The sequence below is a fragment of the Psammomys obesus genome, unplaced genomic scaffold (assembly GCF_907164565.1).
Source record: "Psammomys obesus unplaced genomic scaffold, mPsaObe1.curated_primary_1811, whole genome shotgun sequence".
In the NCBI taxonomy this organism is placed as follows: Eukaryota; Metazoa; Chordata; class Mammalia; order Rodentia; family Muridae; genus Psammomys; species Psammomys obesus.
This window is the reverse complement of record NW_026594428.1, coordinates 4,489,861-4,510,874: the sequence shown is the minus strand read 5'-3', so window position 1 is coordinate 4,510,874 and position 21,014 is coordinate 4,489,861. Positions and strand designations below refer to the sequence as shown.

The 21,014-nt window shown below is 35.4% G+C and overlaps 1 protein-coding gene across 2 annotated transcripts in view; it reads right to left on the bottom strand.

The window, feature by feature from the left end:
• The window catches only part of LOC129685486 (cadherin-10), a 227,940-nt gene that overhangs the window by 27,854 nt on the left and 179,072 nt on the right, over nt 1-21,014 (bottom strand). For both annotated transcript variants that reach the window (XM_055619022.1, XM_055619021.1), the window contains exon 6: nt 1,193-1,380. In XM_055619022.1, the coding sequence (XP_055474997.1) occupies nt 1,193-1,380 (188 nt within the window). The remainder of the gene's footprint in view (nt 1-1,192; nt 1,381-21,014) is intronic.

Genomic DNA, 21,014 nt, shown 5'->3' with positions numbered 1-21,014 from the left:
GGTTATATCCATAGATGGTCCTTGAAGATACCTGATAAAACAGGGTCAAATGAAGGGGGAAGAGGTCCTCCCCTATCAGTGGACTTGGAAAGGGGCAGGGAGGAGACCAGGGAGGGATTGTGGGATTGGGGAGGGAATGAGGGAGCAGGATACAGCTGGGACACAGAGTTAACAAAATGTAATAATAAAAATAAAATTAAAAAAACAGAAGTTTTAAAAAAATATTTAGAATAAGCAAAATATTATATGATGAGGAAAGAAATTTTTATAACAATTTTATGAATATACAATTTCGTGATGTATTTTAAAACAAAAGCTATTGAGATAATTCAGATATCCCATTTAAAATTTAATCCCTTGCCCCTGTATGTATTGCAAAAAACATTGCTTGCTCAACTTTGCACATGTTTTTCATTTGTGAAAGCAAAATATTCTGTTTAAATTACTGCTACTTTCTGGGTAGTTATTGTTGCTTGCTAGTTATGAGAAAAACTGGCTTTCTTAGCATTCTTTGTTACTCAGGGTAACAGTTAAGTGTCCTTTGCATTCATTGGCATCTCAGGGTAACTGTGGTAGTTACCAGTACCTCAATGGTTACTCTTTTCATGGCATTTCATTTGTATCTAAATAGAAATTTGCCTTATGTTTCTTATAATGATGGAGCCAACTATAACAAAACCTGGCTACCTCTAAATTCTATCACAGAGCATATGCTAGCAGGAAAATTTAATTTATATAGCAGAAGGGAAAATGTGAACAATTAAATTATGCTCCAATCCATTCTGTCTCTTTTTATTAGCAACTCTAATTATTGGCTCATACATCTGGAAAACACGCTATTTTTATGCCTCCAACTGTGATGAAATATTGGTGTTATTAGCTATTAACTGCTCTTTAAGAAAACATTGTTTTTACAGCGGGCTTTTAATAACATAGCTAAGAAATATAATTACACATATATTACCTTGCCTGCTTTCTGTTCAAATCTCAGGTTTCATGTTACAAATAAGGGCATATAGTCAGGGTGTCTAAAGTGCTCTCTGGCATCAGACCTTTCTCATTTACATGTAATAAAAAACTCATCTGAACATAGCAATGCTATTTCTTTTCATAGTTAATGAGAGACAAAATAGAACACAATGAAATCTCTACTCTCCAAACAGATATACTTGTTTACAGTGAAGCTGAACACCTTTTTCACAGTGATGATGCCTTCCTGTGTGTCCTTCTCAGTTATAATGTCAAACATATCTGTCCCATCTCCATCAATAATGCGGTAATCTACTTCAGCATTTTTCCCCGTGTCAGCATCGGTTGCTTTTACACTTCCTACAGCTGTGCCAACTGGAGAGGATTCAAGAACTCGAAGATGGATGGTGTCTGTATAGAACAAAGAAAATATATAAATGATAATACATATATCCATACATATGTATATTGTATATATTTATACACATATCGTCTTTCTCATACATATATATGTATATATATATATATCTATGTATACATATGTACATATCATCTATGTACATATATTTTATATATGTACATATGAGAAAGAAATGATTAAGGAGACTCGTCTAGCGAATATTCAAAGTAAAGTGAATGTAATACTTTACTGCCTAGATTACACTCTATGTTAGATGTCAGAGAATTAATACCCTGATTATACTTATTAAAAACTAGAGAAAATGAGGGACTTCATGGTCATTTGATTCCGTATTCTGAATGTGGCAACTGCTAATATCAGGAATTCTGATTTTGAAAATTATTTTATTTGAATAGATAGTATTTGGGTGCAGAAAGGCACCTGAATGCATTTATGTAATAACAACAAATCACCTGATAAACAGTGAATACTTGCACTTATTATTTTTCCATGCTATGTGTAGTTACATACATCTCTTACCTTAGCTGTAGATCAAAACAGTTGAGAAACCTCCAGAATCAGTCACAATATATAAGAATCTCATTTTTATTTGTGACAACAAAACTAACGGTCTTTGTTAGAAATAAAAAGATGCCCTTCACAGGGTAGAAACACTGAATTCTGAAAAAGCCTTTTTCATTGTGGAACAAAATGCTGATATATCGAAGCCCTCGATGTCTTTGCATATTCTTTCAGCATGAGTATCTCCTACTGCTAATGAGATTTATATTTGAGCACCTGGTCATAAAATATAATTTCTGATGGGTTAATCGGCTGTAAGTACACCTTTGATTAGAGCACCACGTGCCCATAAATCCCAATTCTCTTTACGTAATAAGGTCCAGACCTGTTAAGTTGTACTGGTATTATCTCTGTAGTCCATTTTAAATTTCTTCTACCTTTAGTCACTTCCTTGAAAGACTTGCAACAAATTAGACCTTAAATAATTTTTTTGGCTAAAAATTATTCTGTCATTTTATGTATTTTTTCATGTTAACTCCTATATCCTAAATTCTTTCTTCATTATCTTCAAATATAATCATGGGGTTCACAGAATACAAAAACTTGTCCTTGAATTATGCTCATTCAGGGCCATGTAATCCCATAAGAGGCCTCAGCACAAGTGACTTTCTTACAACAGGATGTTGGAGCACAGCATGGTCTCATCGTATGATTTTTCTGTGTCCTTATCTGTACTTTCAGTATCCCAATGTTGTCAGCAAGACTCCATTACGACTTGGCTGTTCTCTACTGATGCTATTCACTCCCAGTCTTTTTTTTTCCCCTGGAATCCCTGAGCCCTAAGTAGCCTGATGGCTCAGTTGGTCACATCCTTCAGGTGCTTGTGTAAATGTAAACTTTTTATAAAGTCACTGTATAACAGACGAAAACAGCATGATTAAAAACAGACTTTTGCAGTGCTCTTCCTATCCAATTCTGTTGAATAGTTTTAGTGTCAATTTGTCCACCATGAATGTATAAAATGAAGCAGACTATTTTTTTCAACATTGGATCCAAGTGGGTTCTTTCTACTATTGCTGTAAATATAAGCCTTTCTTTGCAGTATGGACATAGCAGTTGCATATTGGATAAAAGCTTCATAATTAGTTTACCAAATTCTATGTCTTCCTAAGTCCAATCAGCTGTTAAAAATTCACAGTTTGCAATGCAGTACACATTACACAACTTGATGACTCATTAATTTGAGTCATGAGATGGCTCATTGGTTAAAGCACTTACTATACAGAAGTTAGACCAAGTTAGCAAGAGACAGGATATTAATCTCACGGACATGTCGCCATGTGCTTGTGTCTGCTTATTGTAAGTATATATACATGCACATCACACACAAACAGGAGAAAAAAATACAACCCCAGAACATTCTTGAAAGTTTAAAACAACAGAACGTTAACCTCTATATTGTTTGGATCCATAAACAGGCATCTCTATAGTCAGCCCTAAGGGACCTGACAAACCAGATATAAGGCATTTGTGAACCCACCTACGGACCACTCTGGACAACCTGAAACCACCTGCGCATGCTCCGGGTCACCTTATGAGAGAACTCGCACCACTTCTCTCTCTCTCACATACTCTACCCAGAGACAGTCTTTGTAATCCCTTTCCCTTTCCCTTAATAAACCTCCCACTTGAAACCAGTCACGTGACATGATTTATCAACCCACTATGCACAGTTGTAACATATATGGTATAAATAAGGTGGCAAATTTGAGAATCAACCCCTCCCCCACACAAATAAAACTCCAAAAGGTTTATAGTGAATGCACTAAACAAAACGAAACACACTGTGCAGAGAGAAAATAAGACTACAGAGAAGAGAAACATTACTTTACATAGTAAACAGTCAAGAAATGAAATAAGTGGATTGAGTATTAAATGCAAGATGGTGACATCATAAGATAACCCAATACCAAAGAAATAAGAGTTTAAAATAAAAATAACAACAAATAGTGAAGTTGTAAACAAGTATACACGAAAAACCACAAAAATATCAACTTAATTGTAAAGACTTCTTCAAATAAACAGATATTTAACAATTGTGATCTGACCTGCCTTTATTTTTCTTTTATGTTACTTTTAAAATAGTGTTGTATGCCTTTCTCTTGTCAGGAAAGCATGCTTTTATTTTATTTTATTTTATTTTATATCAAGGTAAAATGCCAAATATATATATTTTAGTACCAAATATATATTCCAAAACGATGAAGAAAAATTGCTCTTTATAATAATTGTGTAAGAACACCTATATTTTCTTTGTTTGTTTTTTCATTTTTTTAAAAAAATATTTTTGTTTATTATTTCTTTATTACAATTTTTTCACTTTGTATCTGGGTTGTTGCCCCTCCCCCCACATAGTCTCCTCCCTTAGTCCTCTGATAGGGGAGGACCTCCTTCCCTTCTATCTGACCCTGGCCTATCAGATCTCATCAAAGCTGGCTGCATTGTCTTTGTGGCCTGGTAAGGCTGAACTCCCCAGGGGAAAGTTCTCAAAGAGCCAGTCACTGAGTTCAGGTCAGAGACCGGCCCTGATCTCCTTACTAGGGAATCCATGTGGAAACTGAGCAGCATATGGGCTTCATCTGAGCAGGGAGTCTCTGTCCTTTCCAAAAAGCATGCTTTTAAAATATAATCCGTTCCAACGTTCTCCCCCTGTGCTGTGTTTAGCTGTATCACATGATGTCTGGTTGTCTTATGACTGAGAAAATGATTGGTCATTTCTTGCTTCCTGTGTCTCTGGGAGTTTTCTCCAAAGTTAAGTTACTGTGCACTTTTTTATAATTGATGTAATTGGTGACTCTCTTGTGGAAAATGCCTTGAGTATGTGCAAATATGTCTCATAAAAAATCTTCATCCTAATTTTTGCATCAGTCAGTAATATAGACACTGTAATTAATAGGAAATGATGATGGTTATCTTCTTAATTTTTCTATTCCTTCATATTTATTTGGAATCCTGTTAAAAAAAAGCTTCCTTTCACCCCATTCATTATCATTCATTTTATAATTATAGAGAGTACAAGTGATCAGTATGGCCTCAACAAGAGTTGCTTCACTGTTTTATTTTATTTTATTCCTTGACTTTGTTCCCTCCACATAGAATAATATAATTACTTCTTGTAGTTCTCCTAGATTCAACATGGGCAATCTTCCCACTTGTCCTCAGTGCTTATCAATTTTCCTTCCTCATATTTTCTCCTTACTTACTGGAATCTTAGGACCTAGATATTCTCAATTACTTTTATAAGTTCCCTGCCCAAAACATGAAACCAAGAACATATTCATATAGTTTTAAAATTTACCAGAAAAAATAATTCAGAAAATTTTAATGATATGTGGTGTTCTAGAATAGAGGAATATTACATTCTTGTGCCGTAATGTGTGAATATGTTAAAGACAAAAGAAGATAACTCCATACACTTGAAATAAGAATCTAGTATATCTTTGACATGATAATTGCAATGGCAGTAAGTTAATATCTCTCAGAACATCATCTTATCTTTCAAAAAAGCAACATGTGTATCTCTGGAAAAGAATTTTCAGTGTGATAATAATATTTAAGAATTTAAATTAAAAGCGGTCATATAGTACAGTGACAGATAGGAGTACTGAAGTCAGACCATTGCTATACTAGAGCTGACATGCCTTGACTTTTTTTAAGTTTAATTTCCCATTTATTCAGATTTTGCCATTTTTATTTATTCTTCTCACATATATTACAACTTGACAGTACTTTCCCCTCCTTCAACTACATCCCCTTTCTCTCTCTGACCATGTGCCTTTCCCCTTGCCCAAACCCACTTTCCTCCACATCCCCTCAGAAAACAGCCTGTCTTCCAGGGACATCAACCAATAATGATTATCAAGCTACAATAAAACAAGGCATATCAGGGCAGGGGAAGACAACCTAGCAGAAGCAAAAGGTCCCAAAGGCACATGCCTTGACTTTTAAGTTCACATGTAACAGTTTCACATTGTGTCTGAGTATTATTACTGAAAAGGGTGTACAATTCCATGATATTAACATACAACTCTGTCTTACTTCCCAAATATTGTTCACTAATGCTGGTGTTTCTATACTAATACTAAATCTGAGGAAAAGTAAGGCAAGAATTTCTTCAAGAAACAGAACTAAATGAAGTATCAGAGAGTAATTAGATCACAGAAAATACAAAAAGAAAAAAAAATAACCAATTTGTTGCCAGAGGCTACAGAATTAGATAAATAGTAAGAAACTAAAAGCTTCATTCAGTGACACCATTAAACTAGGCTTGTTTTCCTGCAATTCTTAGAGTAACTGAAAATATAATTAATGTCTTTAAGTTGTAAAAAGATATACACATACATATGAAGGTACTAAAACAATCTAGTCCTCAAACTGTAGAGAAATAATGACTGCAAGAAGTGGACAATTGGATTACTTTTGCCTGAAGTGATCTGTCATTCTAAAATAGTTATCTTCATTCTGATGAACCTATAATAACGATGGTCAAGCCCATGAAACCTACAAGATAGTCAGCAGATAGAATTCACATTAAAAGAGGTGTAGCTGGATATCTTGGCTCAATTGAGAGGCTCAGGTAAAAAGATTGCCATAAATTATAGGCCAAATTAGTCTACAGTATAGAACCCCCATCAGAAAGCAAAATCAGAAAAGAAAAAAAAAATGTTTCACATAAAATGTAAAGTGGAGTCTGATGTAGTCTGGTCCCTACTGGCAACATTTCTAAGTCACAGCATGGTGTTCGATCACCTGGGATACCAGATTGTTACAGAAATAGATAGTTTTAATGATAAGGGAAGAGGAATGACTTGGTCCTATCTGCAATAGCTTGGGTACAGAGTTTTAAAGCAGGCTAAAAGTAGTTCAGACAGAATATGTGCACTAGCAAGAACAGGTAGCTTGATAAAACAGGATCAGATGAATGGGGAGGAGGTCCCCCCCTATCAGTGGACTTGGAAAGGGGCACGGTGGAGAGGAGGGAGGGAGGGAGGGACTGGGAGGGAATGAGGGATCGGGACATGGCTGGGATACAGAGTTAATAAAATGTAACTGATAAGAAAAAAATAAAATTAAAAAAAGAATATACTGTATGAAAAAATCTATCTTCAATAAAAATAAAGTATTTTCATTACATTGCTACACAAGACTCTAATAATAAAATAATATCTTAGAGCTAAAAAAAAAAAGAACAGGTAGCTTGTACCATCTGGAGGTCTTGTCTTGGTGTTTTTCACACCTCTCTTTTCAAGAGATGTTTTTTTTCTTTTCTTTTCTCTCTTTTTTAAACAAAAGCAAGGGAATTTATAAGTTTTTAGAAGTATGCTATAGCTTTCTGAACATTTAGTTGGATATAAATCACTCTTAAAACCATGAAAGAATTTTAACACACACACACGATAAAACATCAAATAAAGAGACCAGAGGCCATGAATCTGAAAGAGAGAGAGAAAAAGAGAGAACCACAAGGAGAGACTAGAGAGAGGAGAAAGGAGAAAATGCTGTGATTGTATTTTAATTTCAAAAACTAAAACATATGAAAACATCAAATTATAATAAATAAAAATTAAAAAGAAAAAGAAAAAAATGTAAGATGTAGAACAGCAGACCAAATGCTTTTCAGACACACACACATTTAATATATATATATATATATATATATATATATATATATATATATATATACACTCCTACCTATATTTAAATATAAACATATATAATAAAAGCATATTTATGTGTGTAAATTCATAATCACTTACATTTTTATAAACAGATGTTTGCACAATTGTAGTTAACATACTGAGTCTGTATTTTTCCTACAATAATTTGATCTGAAACAATACAACAAATTTATAAGAAGCTGTAAGTCAATTTTTAATTGATTGTCAGTTATAAAAGATCTCTGAAGTAAGCCAAGTAGGTAAGACCTAGTAAAAATAAATAGTAATAACATGAATAAATAAAAAAATACAAAATTTTTTGAGTATAGAAATAATGCAAAAAAATAAAACATTCTGCACATGATGAGAAAATTAACAAACATATGTTAAAAGCCCAAAAAATAACAAAACCCAGATGGTTGAGCAGAAAAAAATAAGTTGGATATGAAAAACAATTTATAGGGGGAATAAGCCAGAAAAATGGAGAAAAGCATGCCAAACCAGAATCAGGAAATTACAACTTAAAGGCATGATATGAAATGTTTTTAATACCTATTAAAGTTATAAAAATTAAGCCTAAAAGAGCCAATGTGAAGGGAAACATATGAAAGAAGGGGAAGTTTATATGACCTGGAAAGGATAGAAGCTCCAGAAAGACCAAATATATCTGGGCACAGGGGTCTTTTCTTAGAGTGACACTCCATCAAGGACCATGTATGGATATAACCTAGAACCTCTGCGTTGATGAAGTCCGTGGTAGCTCAGTAACCAACTGGTTTCCCATAGGAAGGGGAACAGGGACTATTTCTGACAGGAACTCAATGGCAGGCTCTTTGACCTCCCCACACCCCAAGGGAGGAGCAGTCCTGCTAGGCCACAGAGAAGGACTTTGTATCTAGTTCTGAAGATACCTGATAAAACAGGATCAGATGAAAGGGGAGGAGGTCCTCCCCAATCAGTGTACTTGGAAAGGGGCAGGGAGGAGATGAGGGTGGAAGGGAGGATTTGGGAGGGAATGAGGGAGCAGATACAGCTGGGATACAGAGTTAATAAAATGTAACTAATAATAAAAAAATAAAATAAAATAAAATAAAAGTAAAAAAAAAAAAAGAGCCAATGTGAAAAAGCACTGTACAATGTACTACATGAATTCATGCTTGGCTTAGCAGAAGTTAACTTAGGTACAGTGATTTCTGAGCACAGACTGTAGAAAAATGGGCCCAGTTCTGTCTGCTCCCTGTATGCACATGACCTGAGCTCTGTGCATATCTGTCATGTGTCTATAAATACTATTTGTAAAAAGAACCTGTAAATTGTAGCAATAACTATAATAAGCCTATTCTAATGGGTGTCTGATTAAATTACATATTTCTAAGAAGGTCACAGTTTGATATTCTGGAGGTAAGAGGCTTGAATTCAACTCACAAAAAGAAAAAATGAGAATATACACTGTGGAAATAAATACTGCATATTAGTAAACATTGATATCTGTATCGATGCAAATTTAGAAATAAAGCATAGACTTGTTTTACAAATAATAATAATAATACAAGCCCAAAATATCCAAATATCAAAATCAAGTGAGTGAATAAGCTAGCACATGAACACACATGTTACTCCAGAAGGAAATATTTTGAGCTATCTTTATGTGCAACAAAAGTCAATGAATAGTGGGTACAGGATAATAAATTGAAAAGTCAGATTTCTTCAATTAATAAAAAGTGTATACTTTATATATGTCAAACTACCTTTCTGAACCTTTAATAATAAAAGGAACTTGCCATAAAAACTAGAGTACATGATTGTATGTAGTTTGAACTATTTGATATAGACCCTACTCTTATAGTAAAAACGATGAACATGCCAACGAAGCTTATGGAGTCTCAATTCTACACAAATAAGTAGGAGCCACTGAAGAAATGTGGAAATGGGAGAGATGGCTCTCCCTGGGAAAAGCTCATCATGGTGTCCAGTACCAAATTGTCAGCCCTGAAAACATATACACATGTAAAAGTATATGGGCCAAAATTGTTATATTTAGAAGCAATATGTCTATACAAATACACATATGCATGCAATAGCTATTCATTAAAATAAAAGCTATGAAGTTGGAGAGATGAAAAGTGCATGTGACAAGAGAATGGAAAAGGGAGGGAGAAATGTTGTAATAAAATTATAATTTCAAAAAAAAAATCACTGAAGCTGATAATAGCAGCTGGATCAACATAATATTAATAGCAGCCAAGGAGAGAGCAAGTGAGCTGGAGAGTAAATAAAATTAATATGTAACTTAGAAATACACAGGAGAGAATGAACTTAACTGTCACTGGGAGTTTTTAAAAAGCATCTTAGAAAATTAGCAGTGTCATGGACATTTGATGATAAAATTATTTTGGCCCTTGAATGTTTACTCTAACCACCATATTAATTAAATATGATTCCCCAAGGAAGACAGTTTCATGTTCAGCCAATTCCTTTGGTTCTTTTAAGTAAATTGGTAAAGAATGTATTTCAGTAAACAAAGGGCTAAATCAAATTCCAGGAGCCCAAGAAATGCATAAGCACATAGTCTACAAAGAAAAGAAAAAAAACTACCTGAGATGGGAAGTTTTCTCAACTATAGACATTTCTAGAACTTATCTAATCTATGTTAGGATAGCCATACCAAGCATTCTAGGACTACTGATGAGGACCTAATCTAATAAGTGGAGAAAATGAAACAACAGTACTCAGAATTTATTTTGAGCATGGGTACCCATACCAGGAAATAACAAGAATACATACTTCAGAGACCTGTAGCTTAACTCTACATTACTTTGAATGAGGAACAGAACATTTGAGGAGCAAGCAGGAGGAAGTGGATATGTATATGGCAATAACTCCTGAAGGATGAGGAGTGGAACCATAAGGCCCATTGGGATATTTTGACTGCTATTCTAGCTACAAGCTTGGAGAAGAGTCTATATCACAGAATCAGGCAGGATACCCAGGATCTATGCTGACTTCCTTGTGGGCATAGCTCCACTGGTACTGAGAATTCTAAATGCACCCTTAACACACACACACACACACACACTCTCTCTCTCTCTCTCTCTCTCTCTCTCTCTCTCACATACAAACATACCCACTTTTTTCTCATGAGGTTAAGTTGAAGGAACTGAAATGGGATGACGGAAGAGGGCAAGAAAGAAATAAGGAGATGGAAAGAGGGAAAGAGTGTCCATGTTATTTGTTCTATTAATTTTAATTTCCTGTAGATTTCACTGAGACTTTGCCCTATATTTTTTATTTTCGGATTGGATTTCTTTGCTTGCTCAAGTGCAATTCCTTAAAGCTGAAAACCTGTTCTTTTTTATTTATTTATTTATTTTTATTACAATTTATTCACTTTGTATCCCAGCTGTAGCCCCCTGAAAGAAAATACAGTTGGTTTTGTTTTAAATTGGTATTATATATCTGCTCAAGTATTAAAATTATCAGTTCCTTTAACTTCTAGGTTAGTATGGAGACAATATTCATTATGAGGTTTGATATTGTTGAGGTAGTGTTATCCATGCTAATTTTATTTGTTTGAACCCAGCCCCCTCCTTCCTCTTTTCTCAGTCTCCTGAGAAAAGTCTCATGCCCCACCCCCCTCCACCAATCCCTCCTCTGCTTTTTTCTCATAGAAGGAGAGTACTCCAAGGAGTATGAACTCCGTGGCATCTCAAGTCGCAGCAGGACAAAGAGCATACTCTCCTACTATAGCCTGCCAAGACACCCAGCTAGGGGAAAGAGATCCAGAGGCAGGCAAGAGTCAGGGACAGTCCCTACTTCCATTGTTAGGGAACCCACATGTTGACCAAGCTGCATATCTGCTACATATGTGTAGGATTCTAGGTCAAGCCCATGCATTCTCTTTGGTTGGTGGTTCAGTCTCTGTGAGTGCCCATGTGTTCAGGTTAGGTTACTCTGTAGGTCTTCTTGTGGTGTCATTGACCACTCGAGATCCCTCAATTCTTTTTCCCACACTTCCACAGAAGTCCACAAGCTCAGTCTATTGTTTAGCTTTGGATATCTGCACATGTTTCCATCAGCTGCCGGTTGAAGTCTCTCAGAAGACAGTTATGCTAGTCTCCTGTCTGCAAACATAGCAGAATATCATTAATAGTAAAAGGGATTCGCTCTCTCCCATGGGATGGGTCTCAAGTTGGGCTAGTCATTGGTTTGCCATTCCCTCAATCTCTGATCCATCTTTTTTTTTCTTTTTTTTTTTTTTTTGGTTAATAATATTTTTTATTAAATTTTTATTTTTTATATTAATTACAATGTATTCACTTTGTATCCCAGCTGTAGCCCCCTCTCTCATTCCCTCGCAATCCTACCTTTCCTCCCTCATCTCCTCTGGTGCCCCTCTCCAAGTCCACTGATAGGGGGGATTCTCCTCCCATTTCATCTATCCCTAGCTTGTCAGGTCCCGTCAGGACTGGCTGCCTGAAATCTCTGTGGCCTGGCTAGGCTACTCCTCTGTGGGGTTGGGGGGGAAGGTCAAAGAAGATTGACCTCTTAATCCGTCTTAATCCCTATACTTCTTGAAAGCAAAACAAATTTTGGGCTCAAGGTTTTATGGGTGAGTTGATGTTTCCTTCCCTCCATTGGAAGTCCCACCTGGCTCCAGGAGATGGCAGCTTCAGGTTCCTTAATACCCCCTCCCCCTACTGCTAGGAACTTTGGCTATTAAAATGTAAAACAAGACATCACGCAAATTTCCAGGCAAATGGATGTAACTAGAAAAGATCAATCTGAGTGAGGTAACTCTGACCCAGAAAGACTTGCATGATATGTACTTACTTATAAATGGATATTAGCCATAAAGAACAGGATAACCAGGGTACATTTGAAGTCGACAGAGGGAGAGAACTGAGTGGGAGAGTGGGTGAGGATGATAATGGGAATCAGGTGTGGGAGAGCTGGTTGGGGTAGGACATAGGACTAGGAAATTGAGCTCATATCTGTGGGGGAGGGGCCTCTCTGGACCATTGGAGGCTCCAGGAATTCTATGGGGGTGACCTTAGCTGAGATTCATGGTTATTTTTAGTAGCCTCCACAACTTAAGCAAGATAGGGAATATGTTTTTTGGTTTAAAGTGAACCCAAATGTTATGACTTTATTGAATAATAATATTGATTACCAGTTTCTTCCCTTAGAAAGTACTTATGTAAATGAATATGCAGATACATTATTTTTCCTTTATTACTTAAATTGTCTTCAAAGTATTTCAGGGTTTTCTGAAAAAAACAAAAACAAAAACAAAACCATGACTGAGTTTATTCATCAAAACCGTAAAGGTTTAATTCTGACAAATAAACTAAGGAGTTTCACAAAAAGATAGATATGTTGGCACACACACACCCTTAACTGCCTGTTTGTATGACAATAGTCATTAGCTCATTGGGAGCATTGTTATTTAGTCTTCTCTAAACATAAGTTTAGAATTTTTTTTTTAAAATACATTTTGCTCGAAATCAATTTTAGGTCAAACTTAATTTGATCTTTTTCAAAATTTCAAAGTTCATTTTTATGTTTTAAACATAGGAAAGGGTGATTCATTAACACTCTACTATTTATTTCCTAGTTGTTTATGCTGAACACAAATATCTCAGTTTGTGATGCAAACAGATTCTGCTTTAATTGAGAGCCAGTCTGTTTGCCTTCCTCCGTTAATTTCTTTGTGAGTCAAGAGAGAGAGAACTGGAGAGAGGCAAAGATTCTTGTGTACACACTGACAAAGGCAGGGATCCCAGCCCAGGCACCCATCTCTTTTCATTTCTTTTTAAAGACATCTATTTGCATGCTACTTATTTTTTATCTTACAGCTGATAGAGCTTTAATTATGTGGCAAGCTTTCCTATCAATTCCAATTTATAGTTGTTTGAAATTCATTCCCAGGTGTCAGATTGAATCATCTGCTTCTCTTTTAATGATTAGGGCACATAAATATTTCTTTCTGGTAAGTAATCTCTTCTCTGGGTTGTTATCTTAAGCACCTGGGCCTTTGTGTGAGAAGACATGTTTTGTGCAAGTAAAAAACTAGAGGTGATGCTGTAAAGTGGCCTTCCAAAGAACATAGGAACCCATGTGGTTCCCTAAATAAGAGCACTTCCAGACTGATACTGAAAACCTCACAGTACCCTGAATTGTCATCATCAAAGATTTCAGACAGCTTTGATGCATTGGAACATTTTCAGTATTTCCGATAGCCCCCGTAGGCCATGTGCTCTATTGAGCATTTAAGGAACAGTATTTCTGTATCGCAGCATTAACGTTCTTGCAAAATTAGAAATAATTGGCAGTTCAATTTAAGTAAGGGACTTTGAGGGGAAGCATAGTCAGACTAACAGATGTGACAGGTGACATCCTTTAGAAAAAGAAAAGAAATGTCAGAAGTGAACTCTGCAGTGAACCTGGGCAGTTTGCTTTTCTTCACATTTTGAGCTTAGGGACAAATAGCTATTATTTTGTTTTGTTGATAAAATTTTTTCTTTATCCTTTATTCTCTGCCCTTGTTGCTATTACATTTACATAAGAAGTTTCTACTTTTACAAGGTCGAGATTTTTCAAAATGCTCCACATATACGAATCAACAAAATAATTTAACATTAGTTTAATTTTTTATTTGCTTTGTGTGTAATCTTATTGCAACATCTCAGTTCTGTGTAATAATCTCAAACAATACTTGCTTTAAGAAGAATGACACAATTATGCACGTTTATAAACCATTCCATTGTATAATGCTCAAAAGATGTTTTTTAATGAGCTTAACAGGAAGAAATTAAAAACAAGATAAAGCTCCTTGGAGGCAATGCAGAGTAGTTAAGGAAATTATGCAGTGCTAAATGGGCGTTTAGGAGAAAGCAGAGGAGACTTGAAAGTCACACTGGAGACTGACAAACTGCTAAGCTTCCGCATTGAAGACTCTCACCAGAGGAGACAGAAAACTAAACCCGTGAGCACCGGAGACAGGATCACCAGCTTAGATTGGGGCATTTAAGTTAAATTAGAGCAAAAAGCCATGCTGGATATTTTAGTTTCCTCCATATGCCCTTGGAGAAGGCATCGTGACAAAGCTGTAGATAGACTACCATTGATCTCCTGAGTCTATAGAATCTATCTTGACATTTCTTTGAAATTGTCTGCCAGTATATTGCATCAATACACAGAACTGCAACACATGGAAACATAAAACTATGCAGAATTGCGGAAGTTAGGATAAACTTTAAGATAGTCATAAACAGAGGATTGCATTGTACTTACTGTGAAGTCCCTTTATGTCTCACCTGAAATTTAACTGTATTAAAAACTCCTTAAGAACAACCTAAACATATTTGTACAGCAAAAACTTATCCATATTCTAGCACTGAGAGTACTGTAGAAGCTAACTCTGTAAGACAGTACAAAACAAAAGCTCTGCTTCCCCTTATGACATATGATGAATGCAAAGTAGGTTAGTCTAAGGCAATTTCCACAGGAATCACTAAGGTATTCTAGAGACATAGCTTCCGTAAAGTCCGCTTAAAGAATTACATTATTTCATTACACATTAAAAGTGTGATGATTCCACAGATTTTGTCACACTAAACATGTAATTCCACTGATGTCTTATATGCTCATTTATTTAAATGACACATATTTCAGACTAATATACTTCTCCAGCTATTATATATTTACAATCCACAGCTTCTCAATTTGAAATCCTTCTCTCTCCCTCCTTCAACCTGTTCCTGTCTGGTCCTTTCCCTCTCTCCCTAAACAAGCTTTTCTGGTAGAAAGCTTCAAAAGCTTCAAAGTACCTCTTTTATTGGTACCTTTGCCTTTTATCCCTCAAATCTTTTCTTGACCTGGTTACTCACTCCTGTGAATCACACACTTAAGAGATGCTGTGATCTCACTTCCCTCCTCCCTTCAGCATTACTTCAGACACAATTCCAGTTGTGTCGAACCCTGGGGTCCAGCCAAATCAAATTACACACCTTACATTGAATGCTACCTTTATTTATTCTGTCTTACCTGACAACAACAACAGCAGCAATCTTTAATGTCTTTTGCCTTTTTGTTCGAAAAATTTTGGTATGGTTTAGAAGGACTTTTAAATAATCCCTCGCCTGATCCTTCCATTTATCCTCATATTTATCATTTTGTGCTTTTTGAATTAATAAAAAATTAGCACTCATGTTTTATTAATATCCGTTTATGTACACATACACATATGGCATATGCACTTATATTTATGTATATTTATAACATGAGTATATTTTAAATTTATGTGTCTATGTGAGCCTTCTTGGAGGGGCCCGTGGAGGCCATCCTCTTTGAACTAGCTCAGACTCTCTTGAAATAGAGATGTAGGCAGTTGTGAGCTACCATTTGGTTAGGAATTTAAACCTGGGTCCTCTGAAAGAAAAGTAAGCTTTCTTAATCAGTGAATATCTTTCTAGCAAGAAACGTAATGAGACGAATTATGCTAAGAGAAAGTATATAATAAAAGAGTAAATAAATATAGGAAAGATACTGCATCTGTAAACTTACCTAATGCTAATACTTTAGAGATATGTCCTATGTCACATTTTAAACTATCGTAATTACTAACATTCTCTACACATACCTTGGTCGGTAACCCAGGCCTACACATGGGATTTTAAGCCACTTTTGTAAACCAAATGCTGTACTGGAATTATTTATTTCTAATGTTTGAACCACAAGTACTTAGACAATGAAAGAGGATAGATAGATATCTGAAAGTACATTAGTGTGTACTGTTAAAATCACATTCAATGAAACCAATATAACTACAGTGCTTTCATATAGGTATACTTATATTTCCGAGATAATAAAAAAAGAGACCTTCTTAACTTCATTTTCTTCAAGTTGAAACATCTTCCTGTGAAACACCTGACAGTTTCTCTAGTTGAAAACTATTTGATAACTTTAAACATGCAGATCAGCCTGGGGCCAACATTACCTTGGGATTCCCAGTAGAGAAGAGGTTGACTCTATTTACAAAGTGAAAATCAGCATTTATTAAATCAAATCTCTCTTGTACCAGGCAAGGATTATGGCAGTCTCACAGCTCAGTGAAGTACGTGCCTTAAATCCCTATGCACATTATAGAAAAATTCCTTCAAAGACCGTGTCTAGTACATACTGTGTACTTGTCAGCCTGAAAACTATGACAAACCTAGGGATGGTTTCATTGTTTTGGTTCTCTAGCATTACAGAAACACCACCAAGAAAAGCATAAATTTCCTTTTCCTACTAAAATGTATTAACATTTCAAAAATTCTGAGTGTCATATATGAAACTATTTTATTCATAAATTAGACATAGATTCTGGGATTCAATTAAATCTAAAATGAACAAAAGAAGTTAAAAATATTTCTAATATACCAATTTTGGTGAAACATTTAGATGTACCAAATTTAATTACAAATTAGGTGGTTTTTCAATATGTTTTTTATATCAAAAGTTGAATTATGATTGATTTACAAATCAAGTTACATTAGTTTACAAATTTCAGTTTTCAAAACATAAAATGAGTGGGTAATTACAATATCTACCTCATATAGATGTTGTAATCATTAAATGACTGTGTTTATACTATTCAGTATATTCAGTACTAATGCTCTGTAATTATTTTATACTGCCATTCTTTTGTTTAACAAAAAATATAACTCATATTTAAATTTATGGTTGAACATCATTTCTTAATAAATTGAATAAAAAAAAAACACAAGCAAGCTTGTCATGAAATCCGTTTGAGACTCTGAGTGGGCTTGTTACCAATTGTTATTGCTTTTCAATTTTCTATTGCAGTATAATATTTTTAGAAATAGCAAGAATGGAAATGTATAGGGATGGTTTGAAATCTTGAGAATTATTATGTGTCTTTATTTGCAGTCCTGAGAAATCTTCTCTTATAACTTTCCTAAATAAGAACTTCCCTCTTACATACTTTGCATTATATTTTGGAACTGACATTGATGAAATAGGGGAGTTCAAGTTACGTTGTTACTATTCCCAGTAACTTGTAGAGAACAGTGGAGCAGAGTGTAATTAATTCAATCATCTGAGTACATTTATCATAGAACTGGAAGTTCACATAATAAATATATCATTTCTCATTAATCTGAGGTTGTTTATATAACAACAAATGTAACAAAGGAGTCTTGCAATTGTGTCATGAGCAATCTCTTTCCTTACAGAGTTTAGCTAAGCTGACATAAATCTATATGTTAGTAGACCTTGCTTTATCAGTACAGAATGTGTGCAGAAATGCCTATGATTTGTTTCTATGAAAATGCGAATCAAAGCATGGTTTTGTGAAGTCTGGGTTCCTAGAATCTTGTACTCAATAAAAAGATTGTAAAAGTGTCTGCTTCTTTAGTACTTTGTCCTTGTACCCATGAGTAGAGACTGGAGGTCTTTTTAAATATATGGAGCCATTTGCTGCGCATCCAGTGAAGGGTGGTATTTTTCTTTCAGCCTCTGATGCTTTGTCCTGCTTTCTCCTGCCCTGGTACATCTAGTCACTTCAAAAATCATACACATGTCACAGACCACATAAAACTCACTTAATTCCTCTCTAGCACTGAACCCTCCTTTCTGCTGTTAGCCCCCAGAAAATTGATTTGGAAGGATTAAAATATGCTCATTCTACAGCATTAGAGAAGAATGCTGGGATCAGCTTCACCTCTGTAGATTGGATATCCCTGCCTACTGACTCTAAGCTGCATGAAAATGAATATTAGGACATTTTCAGAAAAAAATGTTTGTTTGTTTGTTTTGTTTATGCTAAACCCATTCAGAGACAAATCCTTTGTCTCTGTTGCTTGTTTCTAGTCCTTTCAATGATTAGGTTCTAGTTTACTTGTTTACTCTTAAAAATGTAGGGAAAAGAGGAAGCAGAGGGGCAGGGCAGAACAACTGCTCTACAGAAGAACTGCTCTACAGTCTTCACTAACAGTAGTGTTAATTGGTAATTATAAGGCAGCAGTGTTTTTATTGCTGTCCTCACAGCTGTGGATCTCACCAAGGTCACTGTGTCTTCATTGTATCATTACTTGGACAAAAATGAATGGGACATTTCAATATGAGCAAAAATATAGAATTAGGAGAATAAGAAAAAAAAATGAAAGGGAGGAAATCCCCATTCACGAAGAACCTGCTTTATGTTATCAGGACTATTAAGGGCTCTCATGTTCATTGTCTTTTAGTTGAAATGCTATAGGAAATAAACAAGTTATAGGGTGAAAAGAAGCCAAATCACCAAAACTGTTACATTTTCACTTTCTGAAGTTCTATGGTGATCCACACAGAAACATTTTTAGATAAATGAATTTGTGATTTTGTTTGAAAAAAATATTGTGTGACCTAGTGTTAAATATTAAATTTATTGTCTTCCTCTGTGGCCTGGCAAGTCTGCAACCCCCAGGGGGAGATGATCAAAGAGCCAGCCATTGAGCTCATGCCAGAGACAGCCCCTGCTTCCCTTACTAGGGACCCCACTTGAATATTGTCTGTTGGCTACATCTGAGCCAGGGGTTTTAGGTCCTCTCCATGAATTGTCCTTGACTGGAGGATCCCTGGGCTCAGTTTTTGTTTTGTTTTTCTTTTTTGGCTCTGTTGGTCTCCTTTTAGAGCTCCTGTCCCCTCCAGGTCTTTCTATTTCCCCCTTCTTTGGGGGAGTGGTATAGTTGGAAGAAGAGGTAGGGAGGGTGGGATTGCGAGGAGATGAGTGAGGGGACCATAGCAGGAAACCAATTGAATAAATTGTAGTAAATGATAACAATAAAAAAGAAAAAAATCAGTAAAACAATAAAAAATACTTGAACAGTGAGAAAATTGCAAAAAAAAATATTGAATTTAGCTCATACAATGTGAAAATTTTACATTTTGATTTCACTTCTATTTTTATTACGTCAACAAAGTATCACTTATACAAATAAGTACTAGTGAACACATGACTGTACCAACTACCAATTAATCAATGCTGCACAGACACTGAATTTTTTAATCTTACATCATCACTCTATGGAGAATACACTATGACCCATGTTAATGATGGTATGAAAAATATAGAAGTCACTTTAATTTACCACAATAGAAAGCTACTAAGTGAATTACGTCATTGAGACTCATGCAGGATCCATTCTTGAGATGTCCAGGAAGCAAACCACTGTACAAACCAAGAACTATCAAGACACCATGGGCTGGAAATGTAGTTAACCTAAATTTATTAAACATAATTTATTAAACAAAGCTAATATAAGACTTAGAGGAAAACAATTTTATATATCTCAGAAAGTGTAATATTGGTTCCGTATAGATTAAAGAAAATAATGTATTTAGAACAAATTTCTCACTATTTTAAATATGACAAATAAAATTTTCTGAAGAGGAAATGGAGTGGGAGAAGGGAGGTGAGGGAAAGCCAGGAAGAGTGTAGGTAGAAATTGTGGTTGGGATATATTGTATGAGAGAAGAATCTAATTTTAATAAAAAAGCATACTAATGTGATACACACACATACACGTTTGCATTACTGTTTTTATTATGCTGGGTTTGCTGTTTTTTTTTTTTGTTGTTGTTGTTTTGTTTTGTTTTTCCTCATTTCATACAATGGGGAAATAATAAGGTAGTAGTAAAAGTACGTACATATATATTACATTTGACAGTCTTGAGGCTTCAGTGTTGTGGTATATGTGAAAGTGTTCATAGACAGAACAGTGCTTGCTAAACTGTTCTATCTAAACAAATAAAAAGAAACATTAAAAATCAGTTTTCCAAATCCTAGTTATACCATAATAACAAATAATATACTATTTGCAATAATTGAGTGTCCTCTATTGATACACTGTGAAGGTTCATAACATGAAAGATGATCAAGGAAAAAATAATCATGAATTATATGTTCATCTATAATTTGAAATAACAAGGTAGGTTAAGGGGTACATTAAAAGACTTCAAAATTTGTTGTGTGATATGTGAAGAGTTGCATGCTCAGATCAGCACTTCTATGTTGCAACTAACTGTGTGGTATGAATGTATATTTAACCTTGGCTCAACTACTAAATGGAGACTGTAATGCTTAGTTATTATGATCCAATAAAGCAGGTCAATATGTAAGATGTTAAGTCAGTGGCTGGCTCATTGACCTTTCTCCCCCCGCCCCCCCTCCGAAGGAGGAGCACCCTTGCTAGGCCACAGAGGAGGACTTTGCAGACAGTCCTGATGAGACCTGATAAGCTAGGGTCAGATGGAAGGGGAGGAGGACCTCCCCTATCAGTGGACTTGGGGAGGGGCAGGGAGGAGATGAGGGAGGGAGGGTGAGATTGGGAGGGAATGTGGGAGGAGTCTTCAGCTGGGATGCA